Source organism: Ixodes scapularis, unplaced genomic scaffold, assembly GCF_016920785.2.
Source record: "Ixodes scapularis isolate PalLabHiFi unplaced genomic scaffold, ASM1692078v2 PGA_scaffold4__175_contigs__length_147842914, whole genome shotgun sequence".
NCBI classification, from domain to species: Eukaryota; Metazoa; Arthropoda; class Arachnida; order Ixodida; family Ixodidae; genus Ixodes; species Ixodes scapularis.
This window is the reverse complement of record NW_024609879.1, coordinates 127,964,054-127,990,331: the sequence shown is the minus strand read 5'-3', so window position 1 is coordinate 127,990,331 and position 26,278 is coordinate 127,964,054. Positions and strand designations below refer to the sequence as shown.

At 47.3% G+C, this 26,278-nt stretch overlaps 1 protein-coding gene across 1 annotated transcript in view; it reads right to left on the bottom strand.

The window, feature by feature from the left end:
• Positions 1-26,278, bottom strand: part of LOC8023233 (phospholipid-transporting ATPase ABCA3-like) — a 59,899-nt gene that overhangs the window by 11,139 nt on the left and 22,482 nt on the right. Inside the window, 8 exon segments of the mRNA XM_042293706.1 lie at positions 7,818-8,085; positions 12,291-12,898; positions 15,553-15,629; positions 17,621-17,870; positions 19,604-19,814; positions 20,469-20,624; positions 21,488-21,642; positions 25,974-26,097. Of these exon segments, the coding sequence (XP_042149640.1) occupies positions 7,818-8,085; positions 12,291-12,898; positions 15,553-15,629; positions 17,621-17,870; positions 19,604-19,814; positions 20,469-20,624; positions 21,488-21,642; positions 25,974-26,097 (1,849 nt within the window).

Here is a 26,278-nt window from a genome sequence, read left to right as displayed (position 1 = left end):
AACCAAAAGCGAAAGTAGTTCGCAAAGTTGCACCGCGTTCATTTCAGGTACTGGCGGAAGACAATCGTACATTTCGCAGGAACAGGCAACACCTACTAAAGACTCAGGAAAAGTTCCAGAAGGCCGATGGTACTGATAGTGAATCGGACGAATTTCCGGAAGCAAACGACGGCGAAGAAGAACCATTACATGCGCCAGCTCGACGCCGCAAGGGCTCCAAAAGCAGCGTCTGAAAAACACCTCGAAACAGCGAGAGCTCCAAGCGCAACGTCAGGAAACCAACTCGACGTAGCAAGAGTTCCAGGAGGAACAGCTGGGAGTACACCCAGTATATCTAGTCAGCAGGGGGCCCAGTTAAGAAGATGAACGAGGCAGTGCAGACCTCGAGCCGTGCTGACCATGGAGTTAATATAATGTACGCTAGAGGTTCAACTGGCGCTAGTGTGCTGCTGCAAATTGAAGCAGACAGCAACCAGTCAAAAATTGACTTCCGGTGATGCATTTCTATGGGAAAAAGCGAGTGCATTTTCTCGCTGCGCTCAATTATAAGAGCAAATATCACGAATATTTCGTACGTACTAGGCATATTGGAACATTTCTCAGTCACGCAGATGAAATAATTGGTCAGTTACGGCGTTTTTATTTAAAATTCGTGGCATAAAAAACGGCGCTAAAACCGCTTCGTACATGTATTTATGTGTACTGTCGGACACTGTTAGTGCGAACATGGCGTCGGCGCTTTCCACCATGAGGGAGGTACATGTCAAACGAACGAAGGACATATGGAAAACCAAGAGAGACGGCAAGAACTACGCAGTAACACTGGATAAGTAACTCCTTGTGCACGCAGACGATCAAAATAAATTGAAAGCCACGTAGTATAGTCCGATTTGCAATAAATAAGTACTGCTTTATTCTTTCTGGTCATGAATATGGCCGAAGATGCGCGTTCTGGGTTCAAATCATCAACCGCACGCTCCAAATCTGTGCAAATAGGGAGAAGTCCGAGAACAGGTGCCCGATAAAAACTGCCTGACATAGGAAATAATAAAAAGACACCTTTCGTAGCCCACGTACTTTATTTTTTACATTCGAAAGTTCTTTAACCGATCGTAAAGATGCGCGACAGAGTCATTTTCATAGAGTGACAGGACGGGCATATTGCCGCGCGAAGTAGGCAGCGCGGCCGTAGCCTAACGGTTATCGCGCTTGCCTCCCACGCGAAGGGCCAGGGTTCGATTCCTGGCCGCGGCTATGCATTTTTGTTGACACTGTAATGTGATGTTCTGGTGAAATCGAGAACCGTCTAGCTGATTCGAGGTCAGAATGTTCTACGCGTCGAACCTTCTACGCCGAATGCTCCAGAAGCCAACGTGTGTACAAAAGCGGCGCCGCGGGCAAGCCGGAGTCAGTTTTCGCCCCAGCGTTCGACTGTGCTGCTACGCCGACTTCGACGCCCGCGACGCTCTGTTATTCTCTTTGTACCCGTTTAGTTTTGGCACAAATTCGCCACATTAAACGTTTATTTCTTTCTGTTTAGTTATTGTTCTTTTGGTCACCACCCGTGACATTTTGGTGGAGGTGCGGGGTACCGCATGCCCGTGCAGCGTTCCCCTCCAAGAGCCCGCAGTGCAAGTCCAGTTCCAAGCCCAGTGAGGAGACCAGTCCCCGCGGAACCCGAATCCCGGACCAGCCGGCGCATCAAGGGAGAGGATCCTGAATACGGTTCGTTACTGAACAAGCCCAAGCCGAAGACGACGACGATGGCCAACCAGTCGCAGACCCCGGCCGCTCCTGCCTTCATCTACCTGCCCGTCGCACCCCGTACTCCGACGCCATTCCACGGGGACGCCCACGAAGACGTCGAGGACTGGCTTCAACAGTACGAGCAGGTGGCCCAGCACAACCGATGGACGGACGACCAGCGCCTGCAGAACCTTTACTTCGCGCTCGAAGGAACGGCCAGGCACTGGTTCGAGAATCGGGAGACTTCGTTGATCTCGTGGACCGCCTGCAAGAATGAGTTGAGGCGAACTTTCACTAACCAGTACCGACGGGAGAGGGCCGAGGACCTTCTTCGAATGAGAACCCAGGGCGCAAACGAGACCATCACCAGTTTCGTCGAGGATGTCCTGCGCCTGGTCACTCGCGCCGACCCTCAAGCCACCGACGAAAAGAAGTTGCGGATCCTGATGCGAGGCGTACGAGATGACATCTTCGGAGGCCTCGTCCGCAACCCGCCGACCACCGTCGAAACGTTTGTAACAGAGGCGACCAACATTGAACGGGCCCTGCAAGCACGAGCCGCTCACTTCCATCGAGCTCGTGCCGTCGCTGCACCCACGCCGTTAAGCTGCGCCCTCAGCCCCAATATTCCGGGGATCCGAGAAATAGTCCGGGACATCGTCCGTGAAGAACTGAAGAAGCTGATACCTGCCGCCGAACGTCTAGCTGCACTCTCGATCGCCGAGATTGTTCCAGAAGAGGTCCAGCAAGCGCTCCAGCCAGACGTTCTCGCCGACGCCGCACCGGAACCACCAGCTGTGACCTATGCCGCTGTTTTTCGTCGTCCGCAGCCTCCTATTGCTCGGCAGTACCCAGCTGCACCCCGACGAGAAGTCTCTTCGCCGCAGTACGCGCCGCGCCAAGAGCAGCGTGGACTTCGAAAGACCGACGTGTGGCGCACGGATGACGGACGCCCGGTGTGCTTCCACTGCGGGGAGGCTGACCACGTTTACCGGAGGTGCCCCTACCGCCAGCTCGGCCTGCGAGGATTCGCTCCAAACGACCGTCGACCTCGTGTTGGAGAACGACCAAGGGACATCGAGGAATACCTCCGTCGCCCTCCGTCACCAGCGCCCACCGCACCACGAGGTTCCCGTTCTCCATCCCCCCGACGTTCCGCGTCGCCTTTCCGTCGGTCGCGCCGTGACAGCCTGTCCCCCTATCTCGTCGGGAAAACTACCGTAAGTGCGGCAACGCCTGGAGGTGCTGTTGCCGAAGACGACCTGAGTAAAGAGCCTCCAAGAACGCCGGAGCGCTCCCACTCTCCCGACGCCACGCATCGCTACGACGCCCCTGCAACGGTGTCCAACAACCTAAACGCCGTCATCAACGGCCACGACGCATCGGCACTCGTGGACACCGGAGCAGACTACTCAGTCTTGAGTGGGAGGCTCTCCCGCCGCCTTCGAAAAGTCATGACGCCGTGGGAAGGACCCCAAATACGAAGAGCCCGAGGACATCTCATCACACCAGTCGGGAGATGCACTGCTCGCGTCGAGATCCACGGTGAAACGTGCCCTGTCAAGTTCGTCGTTCTGCTAGACTGTTCGAGGGACGTTATCCTCGGAATGGACTTTCTCTGTGAGTATGGCGCCGTCATCGACCTCGGAACAAACCGGCTGACGCTACGAAAACCTGCTCCACCAGCGGAGGAACCCGAAGCGACGTCACCCACGGTCCGAGTCGTCGCAAACCACGTAAACCTACCACCGCGGACGAGTGTTTTCGTACTTGTCGGGATCGATGAAGCTTCCTGTGGCGAAGTTCTTCTCGAGGGAAGCCTCCAATTGCTCCTGGGAAGAGGCATAGGCGTCGCAAGGGGAGTAGCTGAACTTCAGGATGGGCGGACTGTGGCCTTCGTGACGAACTTCCGAAACGAAACGCAACACCTCACAAAAGGTGCAGCCGTGGGCCACGTCGAGAAACTCCGAAACCCCGCCGAAATCACCGCGATCACTGACGAATCCTCGCCGCCCCAGCAAGACAGTACGTCGCCAGCGCAGCTCGACATTGACCCTAAGCTTCCGGACCCTAAACGGCGTCAGCTGGTTAACCTCCTCGCCGAATACCGCGACTGCTTTGCGACGTCGTCGAAGGTGCGCCAGACCGCGGTTGCCAAGCACCGCATCGTTACCGAGGACGACGCGCGCCCTGTGCATCGATCGCCGTACAGAGTCTCCGCTAAGGAAAGGGAGGTGATCCATCAGCAAGTTCAAGAGATGCTGAATGACGACATAATCCAACCTTCAAGCAGTCCATGGGCCTCTCCAGTCGTGCTGGTTAAGAAGAAGGACGGAACTCTTCGGTTCTGCGTGGACTACCGGCAGCTCAACACGGTTACGAAGAAAGACGTCTACCCACTCCCCCGCATCGACGACACTCTAGACCGGCTGCGCCACTCTCGATACTTGTCATCGATGGACCTGAAGAGCGGCTACTGGCAAATCGAGGTCGACGAACGGGACCGAGAGAAGACAGCTTTCGTCACGCCGGATGGACTGTACGAGTTCAAGGTGATGCCCTTCGGACTATGCACGGCGCCAGCAGCTTTCCAGCGTGTCATGGACACCGTACTGGCAGGGCTGAAGTGGCAGAGTTGTCTCGTCTACCTTGACGACGTCGTAGTATTTTCAGCTGACTTCGACGAGCACTTGAGACGACTCCGAGCTGTTCTTCAAGCCATTCAGACCGCCGGACTCACACTCAAGCCGTCAAAGTGCCGGTTCGCCTATGACGAACTGAAGATCCTTGTCCACGTGGTTAGTAACGAAGGCGTCCGCCCAGACCCCGAGAAGACTCGCGCCGTCGCGGCATTTCCAGCGCCGACAGATAAGAAGGCCGTGCGAAGATTCCTTGGACTTTGTGCCTATTATCGACGCTTCGTTCGGGATTTCGCAAGGATTTCTGCACCACTTACGAATCTCACGAAGGACGCCGAGAAGTTCGAATGGGCCGAGGAGCAACAGCAGGCATTCGACGAACTGAAACGATGACTCCAGACTCCTCCTGTGCTTGGACATTTCGACCAGGATGCGGAAACAGAAATTCACACGGACGCAAGTAACGCGGGACTGGGCGCAGTACCAGTCCAAGTGCAAGAAGGCATCGAGCGAGTCATCGCCTACGCAAGTCGGACATTGTCCAAGGGGGAGAAAAATTACTCCACAACTGAGAAAGAATGCCTTGCGGTCGTCTGGGCAATAACAAAGTTTCGTCCGTACTTGTACGGGAGCCCGTTCCGTGTAGTCACGGACCACCACTCGCTCTGCTGGCTTGCAAAGCTGAAGGACCCGTCAGGACGCCTCGCTCGATGGAGTCTTCGACTACAAGAGTTCAACATGACAGTGGTCTATAAGTCAGGCCGCAAGCACAGTGACGCCGACTGCCTGTCCAGAGCCCCCGTCGAAACCCCTTCCGGCTGCAGCGACGACAATGACGACGAGTGCTTCCTAGGAGCAGTGAACACCGACGATATGGCACGACGTCAACGGGACGATCCTGAGCTGCGCGCATTAATCGAGCACCTGGAAGGGGGCAGGAGTACCGTGCCACGTGTCTTCTCACGAGTACTGCCGACCATCGCCATCCGACAAGGTGTACTCTACAAAGAGAACTTCGGCAACAACAACACACCGTGGTTGCTGGTAATCCCGAGTGACCTTCGAGAGGAGATCTTCCAAGCCTGCCACGACGACCCGACATCCGGACACCTTGGTTACAGCCGGACACTGGCCCGTATTCGTGAAAAGTATTACTGGCCGAAGCTGACCAAGACCGTCCACCTATACACACGATCATGCCACGAGTGCCAGCGACGCAAGAAACCGCCGACGAGGCCGGCCGGACTTCTGCAGCCCATTTCTCCTCCAACTAAACCCTTCCAGCAGATCGGAATGGATCTACTTGGTCCTTTTCCGCCTTCGACGTCGGGGAATTGCTGGATCATCGTCGCCACAGATTATCTCACGCGGTACGCCGAAACGAAAGCTCTTCCTTCAGGGACTGCTGTGGAAATCGCCAAGTTTTTCATCGAGTCCATCGTCCTCCGGCACGGCGCTCCCGAAGTTCTGATTACAGATCACGGATCTTCGTTCATGGCCCAGCTGACGCAAGAGATCCTTCATCTCAGTGGCACCGGCCATCGTCGAACCACTGCATACCACCCGCAGACCAACGGGCTGACCGAGCGACTCAACAAGACAATCGCCGATATGATCTCTATGTACGTCGAGGTAGAGCACAAGACGTGGGACGAGGTGTTGCCCTACGTCACGTTCGTCTACAATACGGCGGTTCAGGAGACCACTGGATTCACCCCTTTCCAGCTGGTACATGGTCGGAAGGTAACGACCATGCTGGACGCAATGCTGCCCCATGAGCCATCTGACAATGAGAGCGACGACGCCCAGGCAGTTGCTCAACATGCCGAAGAAGTCCCGCCAGCTCGCCCGACTCATGATTCAAGACCAGCAACGCGTCGACGCGGGCCGCTACAACCTTCGTCGCAGGGACGTTCAGTTCCAGCCCGGAGACAGGGTGTGGGTGTGGACGCCCATCCGTCGCAGCGGCCTCAGTGAGAAACTGCTGAAACGGTACTTTGGACCATACAAGGTACTTCGTCGCCTCGGCGAGCTGAACTATGAGGTGATGCCCGACGGAACAAGAACATCATCACGCCGCCCACCACGACCTAAGTCGTCCACGTCGTGCGCCTTAAGCCGTACTACGCTCGATAGGACTGTGGATCTTATGTGTTTCAAGTGACTCTTTAGTTTGCCGCTCTTTTTATGTGCTTTGTTTTGTTTTGGGATGCATCGGGGCGATGCACTTTTTAAGGGGGGGGGGGGGGGGGAGGGGGGGGAGAGGGTAATGCCGCGCGCCAAGTAGGCAGCGCGGCCATAGCCTAACGGTTATCGCGCTTGCCTCCCACGCGAAGGGCCAGGGTTCGATTCCTGGCCGTGGCTATGCATTTTTGTTGACACTGTAATGTGATGTCCTGGTGAAATCGAGAACCCTCTAGCTGATTCGAGGTCAGAATGTTCTACGCGTCGAACCTTCTACGTCGAATGCTCCAGAAGCCAACGTGTGTACAAAAGCGGCTCCGCGGGCAAGCCGGAGTCAGTTTTCGCCCCAGCGTTCGACAGTGCTGCTACGCCGACTTCGACGCCCGCAACGCTGTGTTATTCTCTTTGTACCCTTTTAGTTTTGGCACAAGTTCGCCACATTAAACGTTTATTTCTTTCTGTTTAGTTATTGTTCTTTTGGTCACCACCCGTGACAATATTAGCAATATATAAGCGCCACCGGAATGCTAGCGAACCTTGAACACACTCTACATTCCTTTCGATCGTTAGTCTGCTTAGAATAGTCGCTCGTTTTAACATACCTGCCATGGAACAGAGGTTTGGGCCTGAAATATAGCGAAGCTTAACATCGCTTAGTAGTAAAGAAAAATGCTGTAATTAAAACAATTACACTTTTACAATATTAGTAAAGGTACATACTATCCTTTACAACCGAAATAACAGATTTTGTTCATGTTATTTTCTGGCGAAGACAAAATTCACGCACGTTTTCCCATAGGAATGCACGGGAGCACCGCAAAAGTAGACTGGTTGCTGTCAGCTTCAATTCGCCTCCCGGAAGTCACATAGACACTAGCGCCAGTTGAACCTCTAGCGTACATTATAATAACTCTATGGTGCTGACTTATGACGAAAACTTCAACCAGATAATCTAAGTCTCGTTTCTTTTATGTGTTTGTGTGTGTTTGCAATGCGTGTCAGTGTTTTTTTTTTTTTTTCATTAATTATATTTGCTCGTGTATGTATATCGTTTTTGTTTATAGAAGAGAAGATATAACATACAGAAGTCTGCATACCTTGGGCATTGGCCAGGCCTAGTGACGTGGCACCAATAAAATCAGACCTGCTGCTGCAATGACACTGAACGTGGCGGCCGCCAGTGTTGTCTGACAACCTTCCGAAAAAGGAATTACTAAAAAAAAATCATTTGTCAGGGTGGAGCGGTACCTGCAACCTCGGCGCTCGACAGGAAGATGCCGTTGGGGTTGATGGCGAGGAGCGGCACCATGATCGCAGTGCTGCAGATGGCAAAGATGAGGAAGTCCCAGAGAAAGGTGGTGCCCCAGAAGAGGACGCCGGGAACGCCGGCCATCAGCTGCAGCAACTTGGCCTTGGTGACGCGCTCGTGCGTCGGAAACAGCACGAAAGAGGACGACAGGAACGCCAGCGCGGTCGGCACAAACACCGAGCAGAGGATCCGAGACGTCTGCTCGTACTGTCGGAACCACCAAAGACAGGAGCAGGGCGTTAGGCGATGATTATGAGGAGGAGGGTTAAGGTTTTAACGGCGCGATAGCAACAAAGGCAGTATTGCACTGAAGGGTGTTGATGATGAAAATGAGTAAACCCTTAATGGTGCCAAAGGGAGCTAAAATCTTAAGATGATTAAGGCTTTTACTAGGACTGGAAGTAATGGGAAAAAAAAGAGACGATGCCTCATCGGCCGTTTGAAGCCAAGTATGTTGAGAGCGGCGCACGGCGCTGGTGTCGAAATCTTAATGAGCTCGTGCTGTGCTCTGCCGCCCCGCTAGCGGTTGTCTTATGTGAGCAAGGCTGGGCAGTTCTCGGGAAAAGAACGGTAATGCCATCTGGCATTACCGTTCTTTTCCCGAGAACTGCCCAGCCTTGCTCGCGCATGTGCCTCACGCGGAGGCTTCAACGCATGTGCCTCACGCGGAGGCCGCCGCTTTTTTCACTAGTACTGGATGTTCTAGTTCACTGTAGCCATATTGCATCAAAGGGTGTTAGATTATGATGATGATGATGAAGGCTTTAATGGTGCAATGGCAACAAGACCCTATTGTGCCAAAGGGCATTAGGTGATGATGATTAAGGCTTTAATGGCACACTGGCAACAAAGGCCATATGTGCGAATGGTCATTAAAAGATGGTTAATAAGGCTCTGATGATGCGATGACAACAAAGGCCATACAGTATAACCTGGAATAGTAACTCCGCACGGAGTGAAGTTCCGGTTATAGTATAAAGGAGGCGCCGGTCCCGACTGAATTCCCATTTCCTCTACGGCTCAAAATTCTGATATAGTAAACCGTCAAAACTAGAATACCGGTTGTAGTAAATTACGACGGTACCGATTAATCGTTGTTGCCCGCAACGGCATACTTTCTCGGTGAGATCAGTGCAGATCGGCTCCTAGAAGCTCTAAAAGTGTGCGTTAACTACCGAAGCTCTACAGGCTACTGCGCTACGTCGTACGACGACGACTTTCTGAGGGAGCGTCAGTGCTGGTGCAGCTGCACGTGACGGTTTCCATACTCATGGGCCCGCGAGCATCTACCAAGTTGAAACAATAGTCCTAACGAAACCGACAAGGCGCCGCTTTTTTCGGGTGTTGGGGACTGAACTGCGCATTACGACTGGTCCGCATCGTAAGTGAACTAGACTCGTCCATAAAGCACGTAGTGGCCGGATGAAAAAGAAAATTGCGGATGAATTCAGCGTTTCTGTGGCAACAGTCTTGGCCCTGGTGGAGAATGGGAAGCATATTGAAGAAGTAATCGCCGATGGAAACAGTGGAAACTGCGAAAAGCTCCAGAGCTCCGAAAACGAGGATGTTGACACGGTGCTATTTGACTGATTTGGATAAGTGCGCGCTGAAAACGTGACAGTCATTGCACAAGTTCTGAGAGAGAAAGACTTTGAGGCATCAAAAAGATAGTCTGAACGTTTCAAGGCCAGGGAACTGTGTTTATCTTCATCGGAAGTCAGACAACAAATGTGTCGTTTCTGACGCAACCACTGAACAATGGACCGAACAAGTGCTGCCCAGAGGAAGAGGCCAAACCCATCCCTACAAGACGTGAAGTCTTGTTGGCTTCACGTCTTGTACGTCTTCACGTCAGTCAGGGAAGCTCTAAATGCAGCAGATGCTAGCGGGCAACACCATGCCCACACGACAAGCCTCCAAGGATTCCTTGTCAAGTATACAAAGCACCTGCAAAACAAACTGATATAACTGAGTTCTTCACTGCAGCGTAAGTTGTACTTTTTCAGTTGTGATGTTTGTTTTTCCACTAAAAACATTTCATTCATTTTCGCTCTCTTCTTAAAGCTTCTTAACACATTTTTAAGGTTCTCTCGATATGGAAAAACTTCTCACATACAAAAGTACTGCCCGGTCCCGACAAGTTTACGATATAGGGGTTCTACTGTATTAAACTAAAGTATGTTAGATGATGATGATGATGATTAGGGCTTTGATGGAGCAATGGTAAGAAGACCATATTGTGCCAAAAGAAATTTGATGATGACGATTAATGCTTTAAAGATGCAATGGTTACAAGGGCATATTGTGCCAAATGTGTGATGATGATGATGATGATGATTAAGGGTTTAATTAAAGATGCCGGAAACTCTTTGCGAACCTGAGGTTCAGAGATCAAACCATGGGTTCGAAAGGTTCGCAAACTTTCGAAATGCCAAACTTATCACATAAGGAATTCTACAGTTTTCAAACTTCCGATCTTTTGGCACTGAGAAATTCGAATGTTTTCGACCTTCCGATTTTTTGTGCTATGAAATTCTAGATTTTCAAACTTATCATGCTAATAAATTCTACGATTGTCAAACTTTCGAACATGTTCAGTTAAAGCGTTTGACGAACTTCAAAGTTCTGAACAAAAGTTTGACAAAGTTCGAACCAAGTTCACCCCCATAGGTTCAAGCGGTTTGAGGCAACGAATAGAGAAGTAACATATAAGATGTCAATGTGTGAAGTGGAGTTGAAATTGCACGTCTTACTGTGATCGTGCCAAGAACGACTCGTTTGTACAGCGTTGAATGATCACTTTTGGGTGGCCTCCACCCCGCACTTTTTCCTTTCAACCTCCGCAAAAAGCCTTCCCGTGCACAACTCCGGAGGTTGCCCTGAGTTAATCTGTGGGCCAACCGATCTCTAATCTGCAGGCTTGAAAATCAACCAAGGCGCTTCGATGGGTGCGTCCTTCATAGCCTTAGTTGTTTTTGAGCGCAAGTCATCCGATTACCTCGAGTGCATTAGCGTATTAGCGTGACGCTAATACACTAAAGCGAACGCTGAATCGGTGCTTACTTCATTATTGCTAGTAACCATCTTCATTTTAGAGCAGCCAATATCTCCATTCATCGAAGAAGTTTCAGGCGATGGCAATATGATTAGCCCAATAACAGCCGGTCGTGACCTGATCAGCTGCATTTTAGGGGGCCGGGTGGTCCCCTTATTTAGCCTGATTGCTTTCTCCTCAACCTCGATTTGTGTAAGATGTTGTACCTGTGTTGAGTGTTATCTCTATCCCACGGGTCTTCTCGCCGAATTTAAACGCCCAGAGCAACTAAAAATTTTCGGGAAGCCTCGATTCCTTTATGTGCATGCATTGTCCTGTATATATTTATTTGTCTTATGCCAGCATTGCATTTAGGTGACATTTAATGTGATTGATACTAGTTCGCAAATAAGCAGGAAGTGCATTAGTACATTCACCTGACCGCCTCAGTGCTTTCCGAGGAACCGTCCAAACAGTTCAATGCTGCTTTCATAAGTTACGACAAATAACAAGTAATACAGGTAGTACCGTCAGTACCACAGCACATAACAAAAGGAGTATATTCACGGCGTAAGAAATATTGGCAACGTTTTCAGTAAAATTTGTAGCACATTTCGCGATTTTTTTAGAAAAGTTCATAAAAAAACTTAGTTTGAAACTTCGGAGTTTGATCTCCTTCCGTGAAATTCAGACTTCGAACTTAATATCCAAACTTTCAACCTTTTCTAAATTGTTTTATTCGAAAAAATTTCCAATGTTCGAATTTTTGTGTATTGTCGCGACTTTTTATAACGAAGTCAGTTATAACGAACTAGCGGTATAGTGAAGCGATGACAATTTCCCATTCCGGTTTGCCCTTTTCTCAATGTGTTTCTTTCAGTTTTTAGCGAAGGAAGTTAAGCGACTCTTGCGGAAACAGCGAAAACAAATTTTCAGATGATTAAAAAAAAAAAAAGAAAGAATAAGATTCTGAAAGTTTATTGAGTCGCAAACCGCGGCACTTTGCTGCCGCGGCCGATCAGCCACCCAGAACGAGCCGCAGACGCACTTTCTCGAAGTCACCCAAATTTAATTTTGGTGACTTGTTAGAAATAGGCGAGCGTATCGATTTTCCTGTTTCGGCATGTTTGGCATTTGGCATTTTCGGGAATGAAATATGCTATTTACGTGGTTCTTCTCCGAGGGCACTTAGGGTTCCGCATGTTGTTATTTTTTTTACTGGCATCACCAGTCGCAGTATCTGGAGTGGCACCATGCGCCGCACCTAAACCGTCTTTAAGTGCCCGAGTCTAGGCTGCATCCCACATCCAGACACGAAACTGCCAAAAGGCGGTTTCGTGTCGGGATCCCTACGAATGTCACGCATTCAAAAACTCACCTCGCCAGCAAAGAGCTGGTAGCTCAGCTTCCCCGGCAGCGGCCAATTGGTGACCGAGACCACGGCGTCGTCCTCCCCGGTCACGTACCTCAGCGCCGCCGTGTGCGCCAGGTTCAGGGACATGGCACCCAAATGAAGTGGCTCCCCGTTGTACCACGCTACCAGCTTCGCGACGCCCTCCACGCTTCCGCCGACCAGGTACTTGCCCTCGTACTCCGACAAGCTCTTCCTCGCAACGTCCAGAAGGAACTCGTTCGGATCACCCACATTTTCTTTCACCTCGACCTTCTGCGCCGCCATCGCGCGCTCGTAGGACGTCGTGAGCGGCCGCACCACCGGCTCGGCCAAGTCCACAAAGCCTACCGTTGAGCCGGCGAACGGCCCGAGGTCGTAAACAATCCGAGACGAGCTCGAGTCGCTTAGCTTCTTGTCTTTGATGTCCATGAGCGCGTAGACGACGAAGAGGGCGATGGGGATGAGGATGGTGAGGATGGGGAGGAAGTACTGGCGGCGGGTGGCATTGGCGCGCTTGGCTAAGAGCGCGGCGCTTTGTTGGAGGAGGAGGGGCAGGCGTCCGCGGACGCGCTGGACCCGTGGGTAAGCGTCGTCTGCAAGAAACAAGCAGTGCTTTTCGACTGTAATGTAGATGGTTGAGCGTGTTGGTTAATAATTGACGATAAGGAAAGAGGGACATTTAAGACAAACAGACAAGACAGGCTTTCGTTTTCAAAAATAGAAGGAAGGGAAAAGGGGGGGGGGGGGGAGGCGTTGAGAAGAGAAGGAGAATAAAATAAGCGAATTTAGACTTCTTTTGTTTTGGAGGAACCCCCTCGCTCCGCAGGAAGCGAATCTCTCGATCGGAAAGAGAAAGGGATGGGCTAGACAGGTTTGAGACTGAAGATTTGATATGTAGGGACTCAAGGATTTTCCTGCCGAATCGAGATTTGTGCCCGCCGAGAATTTTGGTTTTTAGAACTCGGGGGTGCACGAGGAGCAGTCTTTTTTGGCGCGAACTACGACTGGATGGAAGGAGTCCGGAGAAGGAGACAAGATCTCCTTGGCGTACTCCCGGAGACGGTCATTCACGCACCGCTCCCTCTGGCCGATGTACTCGGCCCCGCACACAAGAGGGATAGCATACACCTTTTCCCTTGTGAAGGGCCGCAAGCACTGCGCGTGTTTTTTGTGCATGTGGGTGGGGGTTCTGGGTTGGTTACTCGCTTGCACATGCCTACCAATTTAAATTTTTATGTGAAAAGAACTCTGGTGCCGAATCGACGAGCAAGCGCGCGGAGTCGGTGTGCCGTGTTGTGGGAGTACGGGATGCACGCAGATCGGGCAGACCGGGTCCCGGAGGGAGCCTTCTTTGGGCGGCTCCTCGACTGCAAGATGAGTTTCTTGCTGTTTGTCATAAATGTCCCTCTTTCCTTATCGTAAACTTTTAGACTGTCTTGCACAGCACTGAAGGGGAAAGGAGAAGGAAGGAGAAGAAGGTCGGACAGTGAAGGGCGCGGTGCTAGTGCAAAGCAAAACGGGACCTGGAACAAATGAAAACAAAAAATGCCCATGTTCTCGGGTCAGTTTCTGGTGCGCGGAGCGAAGAAGCGCAACTTGATACGCGATGACTGCGATAGTCGTCTTAAGGGGCAGGTGTGCCGTAGGACGCTGCGTGCTTTTAAGCCAACGAAGTTGCCTCCTCTTTTACTACCTTCTGTTGTGTTCTCTTTCTGCCCCAGTCTCAGGTTTACAATCATGTTCAAGTTCAGAGTTCCAGTTAGAATTGGGGTACGGATCGCAACGCTGTTAGTGCGAACAAGCGGTTGCCATTGCCTTCTTTTTTTTTTCGCTTAGAAATTACATGTTTTCATCCAAACTACTACTGCAGTGGAAAGTGCACATTTACGGCAGTAACCTAAGCGGTAAAGTTTGGTACCTGCACCTTTGAAGAAAAGTACAAAATAAGGTTGGTGCCATGTTCGATCTAACGGTGTCACACAGTGTACACTGGCTTTTTGTGTGCTTCTATCCTGCAGTCTATTTTATGCAGTCAAGGGTGAATAAGAGTATTTCTTGCCAAAAATGTGCCTAAATTAATAAAAGTTGCCTTTGGCGATTGCTGTTCATACATTACTTTTATGGCACCTTCTATTAATTTAAATTTATACAATTTAAAATTCCGATTTTAATTTCTCTATGGCCTATATTATTTAAAGAATACATTTTTAAATAGTTTCCTGATATCATAGTGAGTTTAGAGTCGGAGTTAAAGATTAAGAACGGGCAGTTTCCATAGACTAGCAAACCCTTAAAGGGACCCTGACAGCACCCAAGAATGGTATTTTATTTTTTTGCCAGGCGATTCATTATGGGTGTCAGAAGACTACCCAATTGATATTTTGCTACAGCGTCACGTATATTTTTAATAAAGTAAAAAAAAAAAAACGCGACTGTTCGAAACCGAAACCGAAACTGTGGAGGAAGAAGAACTACAGAGGAGGGAGAGAGTTGGCAAAAGTCACGTGACTGTGCAAGTTTTTTTTTTCTTTTTCAATCAACGTATGTGCAGCTTTTTAAATCCACAAAAAAAAATTAGTATCACATTTCTTTTCTGTTTTAACTGCTGAGTATGTGCCTTCCATGACCCACGACTTCGATTATATGTGGTGGTTCTGTCACGACCATAGAAAACGGTAAGTGACCACGGGAAAGAGGGTGAGCGCGACTCAAACCGGCCAGTTCTTGAACGGCGGCGGTTTTTCGGGCGGAAAGAAAACGAATTTCGAGCCGCAAATTGTGTTCTGGGTAGTTCGGCTCTCATACGTGCTGTGCTATTGATACGACCCTGAAGCGGCCATAGAATTAGAAACGGGAGCTTTCTAAACCATTTTGGTTCTTTGTGCATGCATTCAGCATAGTCTCTTTAAGGAAAACTTCAAGACACCGGGCAAAGCTATTCCATTTAGTAGCAGAAGTTCCAGTTAACACAGGACAAGAAGACCACTTTGAAGACCATAATGAATCAAACAAACATAGCACAAAGTTCCACTTATGTCTATGTTCCAGAGATTCTCTTGTCAACACCGAATGCAACCAGCTCTAAAATGGTCAACACATTTTCAGCGTGTAACTCACTTCTCTTTCTTCTGCTTGTCAAAAAACACATGCCTCCAGAGACTTCTTCAGTACAGAACGCCAAAGAGTGGCCCAGCAAACAAACAGCACCCAGGTAACAGAGTGGGAAGAACGATATCTCAAAACGTACCATTGATCATTTCGCCTTTGTTCATCGACGACGCAGTGCTACTGTTGTCCAAACTCATGTCTGCCAGCTCTCCAACCCTGAACAAACAAGCAACAGCAATTGCGTCGCAAGAAACCTTGTTTTTAAAAAGCCAGGTTTCATGACTTGATTAGCTACCGTCGAACGATAAATGTTTTGAATGAGGAAAGAGGGAAACGTAAGTTGTTGCCGTTAATTTATATTGCTCAACACAGAATGCACAAAATCAGCAACAAAAATAATTCATCCAGAAAAGAAAACACGAAAACTGAATTTAAAAAAACTTCATTTCAAAAACATAAAACCTTATACTCTACACCCCCAAAAAATACACACGAAAGGGGACCGAACACAGACGCAACATCTCTTATAACTCTCGACGAACGTTAATTCAAACGTCGCCCTACGACCGCTGTCCAGCGTTTTTTTTTTTTGTTTTTGTTGTTTCTTTTTTTTTTTTTGGGGGGGGGGGGGGGGATTCAGGGGTAAGATGAAGGGGAGGTAGTGGAGGAGGAGAGGGAGGAAGAAAGCCCGTGTTATTTGCGTGCATCCCTCAAGGCCGCCGGGGCCGTCCGCCAAGTTTGGAACTGAAGAAAGGACAACTCCCTGATTGAACGGGTGGGAGAGGCCGGAGAACACTAGTCACCGAGTTCCTAATGGCGATTGACTCGGTTACCTCCCTATCAAGTCTCTCCTCCTATGCTTGCAGCGCACAGCGTGCTACTGCAGACAGAGAGACTGAAAAGGACCAGCTACCCAAGAGGCCCGGTAAAAAATACTCTAGTGATGGTGACCAACCCCGCCGCCCCCCAGTCTTCAACACCCTCCCCCCTCCTCCCCCCCCCCCCCCCTCCCTGCTCCACGCGAAAAAATGATTCGCAGGTACCGCGTACCCGCAATACACAACGTCTCTCGAGCCAAGGGGAAAGGGGGGGGGGGGGGAGTTTTTTTTAGCGGCAAACAAAAAGTCCAACAGATGTGAAGAATGGTATATGCCCCTCCAACCACGAGCCTACGCAACAAAAAAAACACAGTCGGCAGCTTGTCGGCTGTAGGAAGGAGGCAATTTATTATTCCACTCCTTTTTTCGTGTGGACACTCGCAGCAGGTGGCTGAGCCCCCTTGAGGACTCCGCGCACCCGATGGTAGCGCGTTGTACGAATTCCGGCGGGTGCGCCCCCAGGTATTAAGATACCGGCGTCAGGAGGGAGTGTGAGGGGGAGGGGGGGGCACCTTCCCCCCTTGTTATTTTCCTTTCACTTTACCGCTTTCCCCCTAAGGAAGTGCTGGACAGCGGTCGTTTGGACGCTGTTTAAATTAATGTTTGTTGAGATTTGAAAGAGCTGTTTCGTGTGTGTATCGCCCCCTTCGTGTTTATTCTTTCTGGACGTCTAGTTACTTACCAACACGCTTCTTTTCAACGTCAAGTCTTGTCGCTCCGCTTCACTTTTAGACCGACCGCAGTCGATGCCCCAAATCCGCTGGAGCCAGTCGAGCGGTGCTAAGAATGTGTGCATCGTCACGGTGCACGTTGCCCTTGGGCGTTTGCTCTCGCCGACCGAAGCAGTCGCGCAGTCAATGCGCTGCGATCATGCGCCCTTTCCCGAGCGTGGTTGGTATAGCCGGCGATAGTAAACACGAGGACAACGTGCGCCGTGACGACGCACCTTCGGTGCCGCTCCTTTAGCTCCGCCTAATTGTGGCACTGCCAGCGGTGGTATTTAAGTGCCGACGAACAACTGGAAAAGGGGAAACCTCGCTCCATTGCTCCTTCCCATTCAAGAAAGAGGGAAACTATCTTCCTTTCTGCGGGGAGTAGCTCAGAAGCCCGCTCATGGGGAAAGGGGAGAAGAGAGTGAGAGGAAACCGGGAACACGTTTTCTGCCCGGCGGACGACGATTCTGTAGACCGACCTTTAAAGTGAAACAGAGTACATAGTCACAATGCCCACAACATTCGTCAACAAAGGGTTAAAGTGAAACAAAGTACATTCACAATGCCCACGGTCAAAAGACAGAGATATGACGGAGGTTTAAAAGATATATCCGACCTGATGAAGACGTCTTCCATCGTTGTGACTGAGATCCCGAGACTCGCAATGCCGAGCGAGTCCTTGTCTTGTTCGAGGGACTTCAAGAGGGGAATCACGTCCGAGGCCGGAGGGAAACCGAGGTTGTAGACAACCTCGTGCCCGATGTCCGAGGTCATGTGGCTGGACACGACCATACCCGTGATCCGCTGGGTCAAGGCCTCGAGGTCGCAGGGATCCGCCTTGGCTATCCGCATGCGGTACCCCGTTTCTAAGACATAACGCCATACTTAGTATGCCAGTCATAGACAACGCCGAGAGCTACAGAAAGGGTTGACAAACTGGGTTTTTGGGAACACAGGGATTTCGCACAGTGCCCTAATGGGTTCCCCGATCCCCTAAATTTCCTGGGCAGTCCCTGCCCTGAAAGCAAAGCGTTTCTTTTTACAGTTTAAGCTTTATTTTAGGAGATCTGGGATACCAATGATGCATAGGTTTGAGCCAAGCCTCCAGGTCTGAAAATTTGAGGGACCCTCAGCTAAAGGATGAATCTCCGAGCGAAAATAACAAGCTATTTAGTTCCGCATCTTGGACAAAACCCCGAGACTGGGGAGAAAAAGGACAACACAACACAAAGTCTCAAAAAGACTGTGTTAGTTGTCCTTTTTATGCACCCCCAGTCTCGGGGTTTTGTCCAAGATGTTAAACCTTCACCAGCTTGTTTGCGCCCTAACGTTTTGTTCTTTAGTTCCGATAGGCTACGAAATTGTCAGAAGCCTGCGGGCCTAATGAAGGACACACACTATGGTAAGCTATAAAATCCAATGCTACAAGGGTGGGCAGGATAACACACCTCCAAGCCACAAACGTCTATCGGATGTGAACCGACGAGGTAGAAAAGTTCTCAGTTGTGAGGAATGTTTGTGAGGATTGTTTGGCTATCCTGAGGGGGCCCACCAAGAAACCTAGGTTAGGTTAAGCAGCTTCCAAAGAATGGTACTCAAAATACCTGTACTATCGAAGCAAAATAGGCATAGGAATGATCGAGAGAAATAAGAAGCTTGAGGGACTAACAACTAGGTTCCCATACTCAATCTCAAACGCTACTGCGAAACACTATCAAAAGCACGGGTGCAAACATCTGACTCACCAGAATGCAACTCTTGCACGATACACCACTCAAACTTCTGGACAATTCAAGCTTTTCAATACCAGTTCTATTCTCATTGTTTGGAAATGCTCTTTTTAGCAACATTTTCATTGATTTTTTTCTTCCCGTTTGTTGTGTCGACGCACCAAAAAAGATCATCGTGGTTTGGTTTTGGACAACTAAAGATTTATTATTATTATTATTATTATTATTATTATTATTATTATTATTATTATTATTATTATTATTATTATTATTATTATTATTATTATTATTATTATTATTATTATTATTATTATTATTATTATTATTATTATTATTATTATTATTATTATTATTATTATTATTATTATTATTATTATTATTATTATTATTATTATTATTATTATTATTATTATTATTATTATTATTATTATTATTATTATTATTATTATTATTATTATTATTATTATTATTATTATTATTATTATTATTATTATTATTATTATTATTATTATTATTATTGCTTTCAAGCCTCAGGCCTACCTACTAGCTCGAACCACTACTTCAGCGGAAGCCAGATTGGTTCTATTCATTTCTGTATTTCTACATACATTGCAAATTGGGCATTAAATTAAAGGAGGGGGGGGGGGGGCAGAAATTGTAAATAACACGGAAACAACAGCAAACAATAAGCGATGAGATTGAAACAAGGGAAACACTCAAAAGGAACATTTTAAATGCACTACAAGTGCATAATTTCTTCACAAAATAAGTTACGTATATAAATAACAAAACTAACTCATGAAATAAATAAACAAATTAATGAATTAAGTTAAACTTTATCTCAAGAAAAAGAAGGCAGACCGACGTACCAAATTTCTTTTTTAGGAAGATGGGCGATCCGCAGCACTGCAGCTTCCCTCCGGCCACAAACGCGATTCTGTCTCCCAGCGCGTCCGCCTCCTCCATGTAGTGCGTCGTCAAGAGGATTGTTTTCTCCCGCCTGAGCTCCTGGAGAAGCGTCCAGACCGCACGGCGGGCTTGCAGATCCATCCCCGCCGTCGGCTCGTCCAAAATGAGGATCTGCACGCAGAAATATTTAAACGTTGTGCATGTTTTTTTTTTTTTTTTTTTTTTTGTGGAGTATTATTACAGTTTTTTCGATAGGAGATCCGCTCCAAACGACATAAAACAATCTCCAGTCTTGCTTCAAATAATCAGCTTCCCAGATGTGCTTCCTTTTCTAGACATAGGCCAACTTTTATCCAGTACTTTAGCTTTCTCAGGGGTGTGACATTGACACACGGAACCAAATTATAGAACATGTCGGCTCTTATAAAAGAAACAAAAGAAAAAACAACCTCCCCTCTTGCTTCCGCTTGAGGTTAGCTTTAGCGTCAAAATCAAGCCCTGACATCAATAAACATTCTGTCACACGACCATATACTCCGCTGTAGCCCTGCGTTGTAGCCCTCCACTCTTTCAACTTCGGCAGAGAAAATGTTTGAGCCCTAGCCTATTTTCTCACCTCTCCTCCAACGTTCGCACTTGTAAAGTGGAAAGAGTAAAGTGCTTTGTGGGAGGAGCTTCTCCTTTTCTTCTTAACGCGCATTGGGGTATAGAAAAAAATCGAGGCCGCGCGATACGTCTCGTCAAGGCACAGCGGGCCACTTCGGCGACACTCGTATCGTGGTAGCGTAGAGGACATCGCGCAAAGAAGGAGGCGGGCGGCATTACCTTAGAACCTCCAATCATGGAGTTCCCCAGAGAGAGCTTCCGCTTCATGCCTCCAGAAAGGCCCTTGGCGAGCGCCCGTCGCTTGTCGGATAGCTCAAGATTCGACAAGATTTTGTCAATGTTTTCCTTCCAGGCAATTTCGGGACTGTTCTTCAGCTGTTTTCAGAGACAAAGTATACACAAGTCAACACAGTTGCTGCGCCTCGACTCCAAAACTTTCAATCCAATCTCCTTGCATCGCTCGAGACGCGTTAAAATGCTCTTGCTTGTCACCGTCCAAACCTGTGCAGGCTGAAGTCACTGTCTATGGCAGCTTTAGCAGCAGAGTAACGTCACGCTTCTCTTCGTCCCTGAAGCGGTGCCATGAAGACCGTTCGAGCTGGCTCAGTTTTCGTGACAACCAACGGCAGGGACTACCAAGTGTTTCCGAACAATGAAGTAAGTGGCAGGCTACATTCTCGAACTGCCTCGCTGCCTAAGTTCACTAATTTCTGACAGTATTCGCATCACTGCACACAGTCCTAGGCTTAAATCGACGTCCCGAATACATGCAGCTATTACCATTACAACTTCTAGTATTGCGTGTATAGCACCTTTGCCTAGCGCCGCTACAATGGCTGTAAAAGCTGCCATACACAATGGTACTGGCACAAGCCATCCGTGTCGAAAACTGCTACAGAATGACACTTCACAAACGTTACAAAACTAAAGAGTAGGATATAGAAAGGACAGAAATAGTATGAAGGACGAGGATAAGTGGAGGAACTGAACAGGACACACGTTCGGTTCTTCTGCTTGCCCTCGCCATTCGTGCTCTTACAACGTCTAACCAACACACTTAACGGCCCATTTTGGTACAGTAAGTACCAAAATGGGCCGCCTGCTCATAGCAGCGAAGCCGAAAGTCCCACCCATATAGTAGGCGAATGCCATAGAACAGGAACACAAAAGAAGTATCTGTATGGGGACAGAAAATTATTGGTGCTCCTCGTTTGCAAGATCAAAAAGGCTCTACTCACACTGTAAAAGAAGTAGAGGTGCTCTTCTACAGTCATCTCGTCAAAGAGGACGTTGTGCTGAGGACACAGGCCGAAGTTTTCGCGGGCTTTCTTTGTCTGACTCAGGATGTTGTAGCCCCTGATGTTCACCCGTCCTTCCGTTGGTGGAAACATGCCTGAGAGACGTTGCCATGGAAGTCATAAAGTTTAAAGCAACGCTTGTACCGTAGGGAAGTGTGGCAAGCCTTGGCTGCAACCATATTTCATAGTTTCAATCACGAAGAGATGTGTAACTCGGCAGTAATAAACCCTGGAGAAGGGCAACAAAGGGGACAAAGGACATACACAAAACTCCAAACACAGCTATAGGTGACTGTTGCGCGACCAAGAAAATCCGCCTGGTCCGGGTATCGAACCCTGGACCTCTCTATTTCCAGTGGAGCGCTCTACCAATTGAGATAACCAGGGGTTAGACATCAATACAGCAAACTGGTTTTATCAGCTGCCACCAGTCTAACACACCAACAAGGGTGAACGGCCTGAATTTTTGAGGTTATGATCGCAATCATGTGTTACTACAACAGAAGTAAGCAAGTGGTATGAACTAAAAGAAAAATATATATTTGGTGTTTACTACAAGATGAATGGCAGGTAACTGCCACCTTTTCGATTCAATCATTAACATTTAACAAAGCAATCATCCGCAATGCACAATTTCTATGGTCTAATACAACCAGCACTATAATAAATAAAGAAAAGAAACAACACAGATAGCATGAACATGTCATACAAAATGTTTTATAGTTTTTGTTTCTATAAGATTGAAGGTAACCAAATTTTATGTTCAGTACTCACCTATGAGTGAAATAGAAAAAAATTGCAAATGCTGTTTTCCTGTTAATTGTGCCGCACAGCAACAAAGCCACATCCACTCTGTTTACACTATTAACCAGGGATGTTCTTCATGTGTAAACATTAAAGGGGTCATGAAACGATATCGGGTTGGAATGTTCATGACTTCGCAGAGGCGTACGGCTCCTAGTCTGGCCCTAGTATGCACGCAAAACCGCCACCACTTCAGAAGCTTCCTTGTCGTGGTGCGATTGCGAGAATAAAAAGAGGACTATATCTTTCAGTCTTGCCTTCGCAAAGCTTGATAACATAACAGCCTAATAGGCCACTTTCAAAAATCACTCCATGCAACACTTCGCGCGTTGCACCCTGGGAACAACTGGGACACGGAGCGGAGTGGCATGGTTTCCGTTTCGATCAGACAGCCGGTGTCTGTACTCCTGCAGCCAAACACGTGAACTTCCTAGCCTGCATAACTTTTCTTCACGAGCAACTGAACGAGCTTGCACGACAGTAGCAACAGCAGGGACGCTGCAATCCACCGCTCTACATTTGCGTATCTTTGCCCAAAATCTGGCACATGGGGAAGCAAAAAAAACAAAAAGAGTTCCAAGTGATTTTTTTCGGTATCTCTCGGCAACACCTACAATATTGTACACTTGTACCAGGGATGGGCAGTATTTCAAATACAAGTATTTGAAATACGTATTTCAACTACTTCGTGTATTTTGCATTTGTATTTAATTACAAATTGGGTAATGTATTTGACGTGTGTATTTAAATACTAAAACGTGGGTATTTCAAATACAATTTTAATTAAATACAATTTTGAGGGCGAAAATACATCCCTCAAATTAAATGTCACTGTCCAGACCAGGAAGAAAACTACGTTCTGCACCGAATTCTGTGTCTCTCAATCAAGCCCAAGCGTTTAGTGACTTTGTGATTACGGTGCTAGTCCAGGGCAAGAATTGTGACGAAATCGACGTTCACAGGCAGACTGGCTAAATAAGTGCCTGTGGCAACTTGTGATGCTTTCCAGCCTGATTTCCATCCATATTTTTGTGTGGAACGTTCTAAATGCGCGGGTCGTCCAGATTTTCGTAACTGGTGCGAGTTGCAACAATATAAAATTCTCTAGCTAGTGTTGCGCGTCTTGGTCGTCTCGGTTCTTCGTTGGTCTATACCAAAATGTAATCGACAAAAAAAGCTGCTTGAAGCTCTGTACTTTTTTCACCTATTACGTCCAAGCTGATTACATTTTTTGTGATTATATTTATATTCCCAAAATAATATATATTACAAAATTTTGAAGAAAAAAGAACGGTTGTTGGCGAGTTCGTAGATTTTACTAAAGCCTTTGAGTTCGTAGATCATAACATTCTGCTTCGCAAACTTAATTACTATGGTATTCGAGGGTTGCCGTTAGCACTCCTCAATTCATACTTGAGTCACCGCTTCCAATATATTAACGTTAGTTGTCATTCCTCCGATAGAAAGCGTATTATATCAGGGGTTCCCCGGGGAAGTATTTCAGGGCCCCTTCATTTTAACCTGCATATAAACGATATTGTGAATATAGACCATGTTGCAAGATTTGTGATTTATGCAGACGATACTAGCATATTTATTTCCTCTTTAAATAGCGATGAAATTGCGGATGCTGTTAATTTTACTTTGTCAAGTTTGGCGGCGTGGGCAAAGGAAAATGGACTAAGTATTAACACTGCAAAGACAAAGGCTATTTTTTTTTTCGTCCGAAAAATAAACATATTTTGATGCCAAGGCCTATAGTATTTAGCTCAAGCCCGATAGAGATCGTGGAAAATTTTAAAACACTAGGTGTCTTTTTTTCTGAAAATATGTCATGGGATAGCAATGTAAATTATTTGGTTTCCAAATCGTCACGTGCTTTTGGTTTAACGTATCGACACAGACAATTTCTACCAGTTCGCGTGAAATTCCATTATTTACCATGCTCTGATTTACTCACTCCTCAGTTATTGTAACCTTGTCTGGGGCACAACAACGGCATCCCACCTAAACAAAATTTATCTGCTTGAAAAAAAAATGTTAAGAGCCATCTTCAACGCGCCTTATGACTCTCACACTGAGAATATGTTTAGTAATCTGCAAATATTAAAAATTCATGAGCTATCTGATTATAGACTTCTACTCACCATTAAGAATGAAATTAAAAAAAGAAAGTATTCTTTTAAACGAGATAGTTAGATTAGAAAAATATAATACGGTTTACTTGACCCGCCATAATGAATATTGGAAGGCTCCCACATGCAGGTCAAATTATGGGCAGCAATTGCTTCGGTATTTAATTTCGAAGCTTCTAAACAACTTTGACGAAGAAAATAGAAATATAGAAACGATATCTCCTAAAGAGTTGCGTAATATATTTTTACATATTTAAGTGTTCTGTGTCTCGTTTCTGTTATCCCTTTATATAATGTATAATTTTCTGTATGATTTTCTTTTTTTTTTTTTATTGCACGAAAATTGTTTGTTTACTGGCTGCCGATGGGCTGAGGGCCAGTCAAGCTTCTTGTTGAAGCTTTTTCCCTTTCACTCCACCATTTTTTTTAAATGTAAATAAAGATTATTATTATTAATATTATTATTATTACTACGGTACTAGAGCCTCGCACACTAATCCCGAGTGTGCAATGCAAAATTGAAATGAGATACCCAGCAACCCGTTGCAGGTGCCTTGAAGTCGATGTCGCAAATTCTGAGGAATGTATTTGGAAAAGTATTTGTAGGAGACCAAATACATTTGGTTGTATTTGTATATTGTACTTAATGCTTTTTGGTAATGTAATTAGATTTGTAATTAAATACATTTTGACGAAGTATTTTGTATTTGTATTTCGATACATTTTTGCATTTATTTTGCCCATCCCTGACTTGTACGAAGTCGCAGCAATGAAAACGCAAGCAGCGTGTTCTGTCATGGTGATCATGACAAAATTTGAAACTGAAAACAAAACAATGCGGCCAACTGGTACGCGGAATTCATTTCGATCCACTGTGTCACCAGGGGCGCTTCGATTCGGGAAAAGGTTATTTGTGAGATCGAAACCACCCGCCTGGCAACAGTCGACGCGGCTCATAGATCGGACACGAGAACTGCGTGAGCACTCGACTTCGGCTCGTAACAACCAACGCCTCGGCGGACACTTGGGCAATGGCTCGTGTCCAACCAATGTAGTGATGAGAATAGCCGAACTCTAACAATGCCTGGACTTAGCAAGCGTTTTCTACTTTGCCAATCCCTGCACCTGGCAATGATTAACGTTGGCGGCATAAGATAGGCACCAAGCCACGTGGCCGCCGCTTGTTCTAGCTCCGAGTTGAGGAGATGAACGATGCTCATATTTTTCGAATTTTTTGGAAACTGCCATTGCCTAGCTAGAAATAAAAACTAAGGCATGTTTACTCGGTTATTAACATTGGGGAGTGATTCTAAGAAGTATTTATTTAAAATTTAAAAAAAACTCGCTTCATAACTTCTTTAAGTTGTGTTTATGAGTAAAAACTAGATTGTGTTTACGAGTAAACATTAGGTTTACCGATGAGCACATGTGAGCAGCCAAAGCTGATGACAATCATACAGAAAATTGGTTCGAAGTCCCGAGCTCACCAGTAATCATGTTCATGGTTGTCGTTTTCCCTGCGCCGTTATGGCCGAGCAGGACGGTGATTTGCCTGTCGTAGATCTTGAGGGAAAGGTTGTCCACTGCCTTCTTGTTGGCGCCACGGAACCTCTGTGGGAACAGTAATAAGCACGGAAGTTCGAAAAACTTCTTGGTTCCTCGTGGTGTCCTGCCAATGACAATGGCCGAGACAATGCACAACGCCGCACACAAGTACGCTGCCATGTTTAAACCAGGCGGATTTATGTCCCGCTAAATTCAGCAGACGGTGTTCACGTGACGCCGTGATATC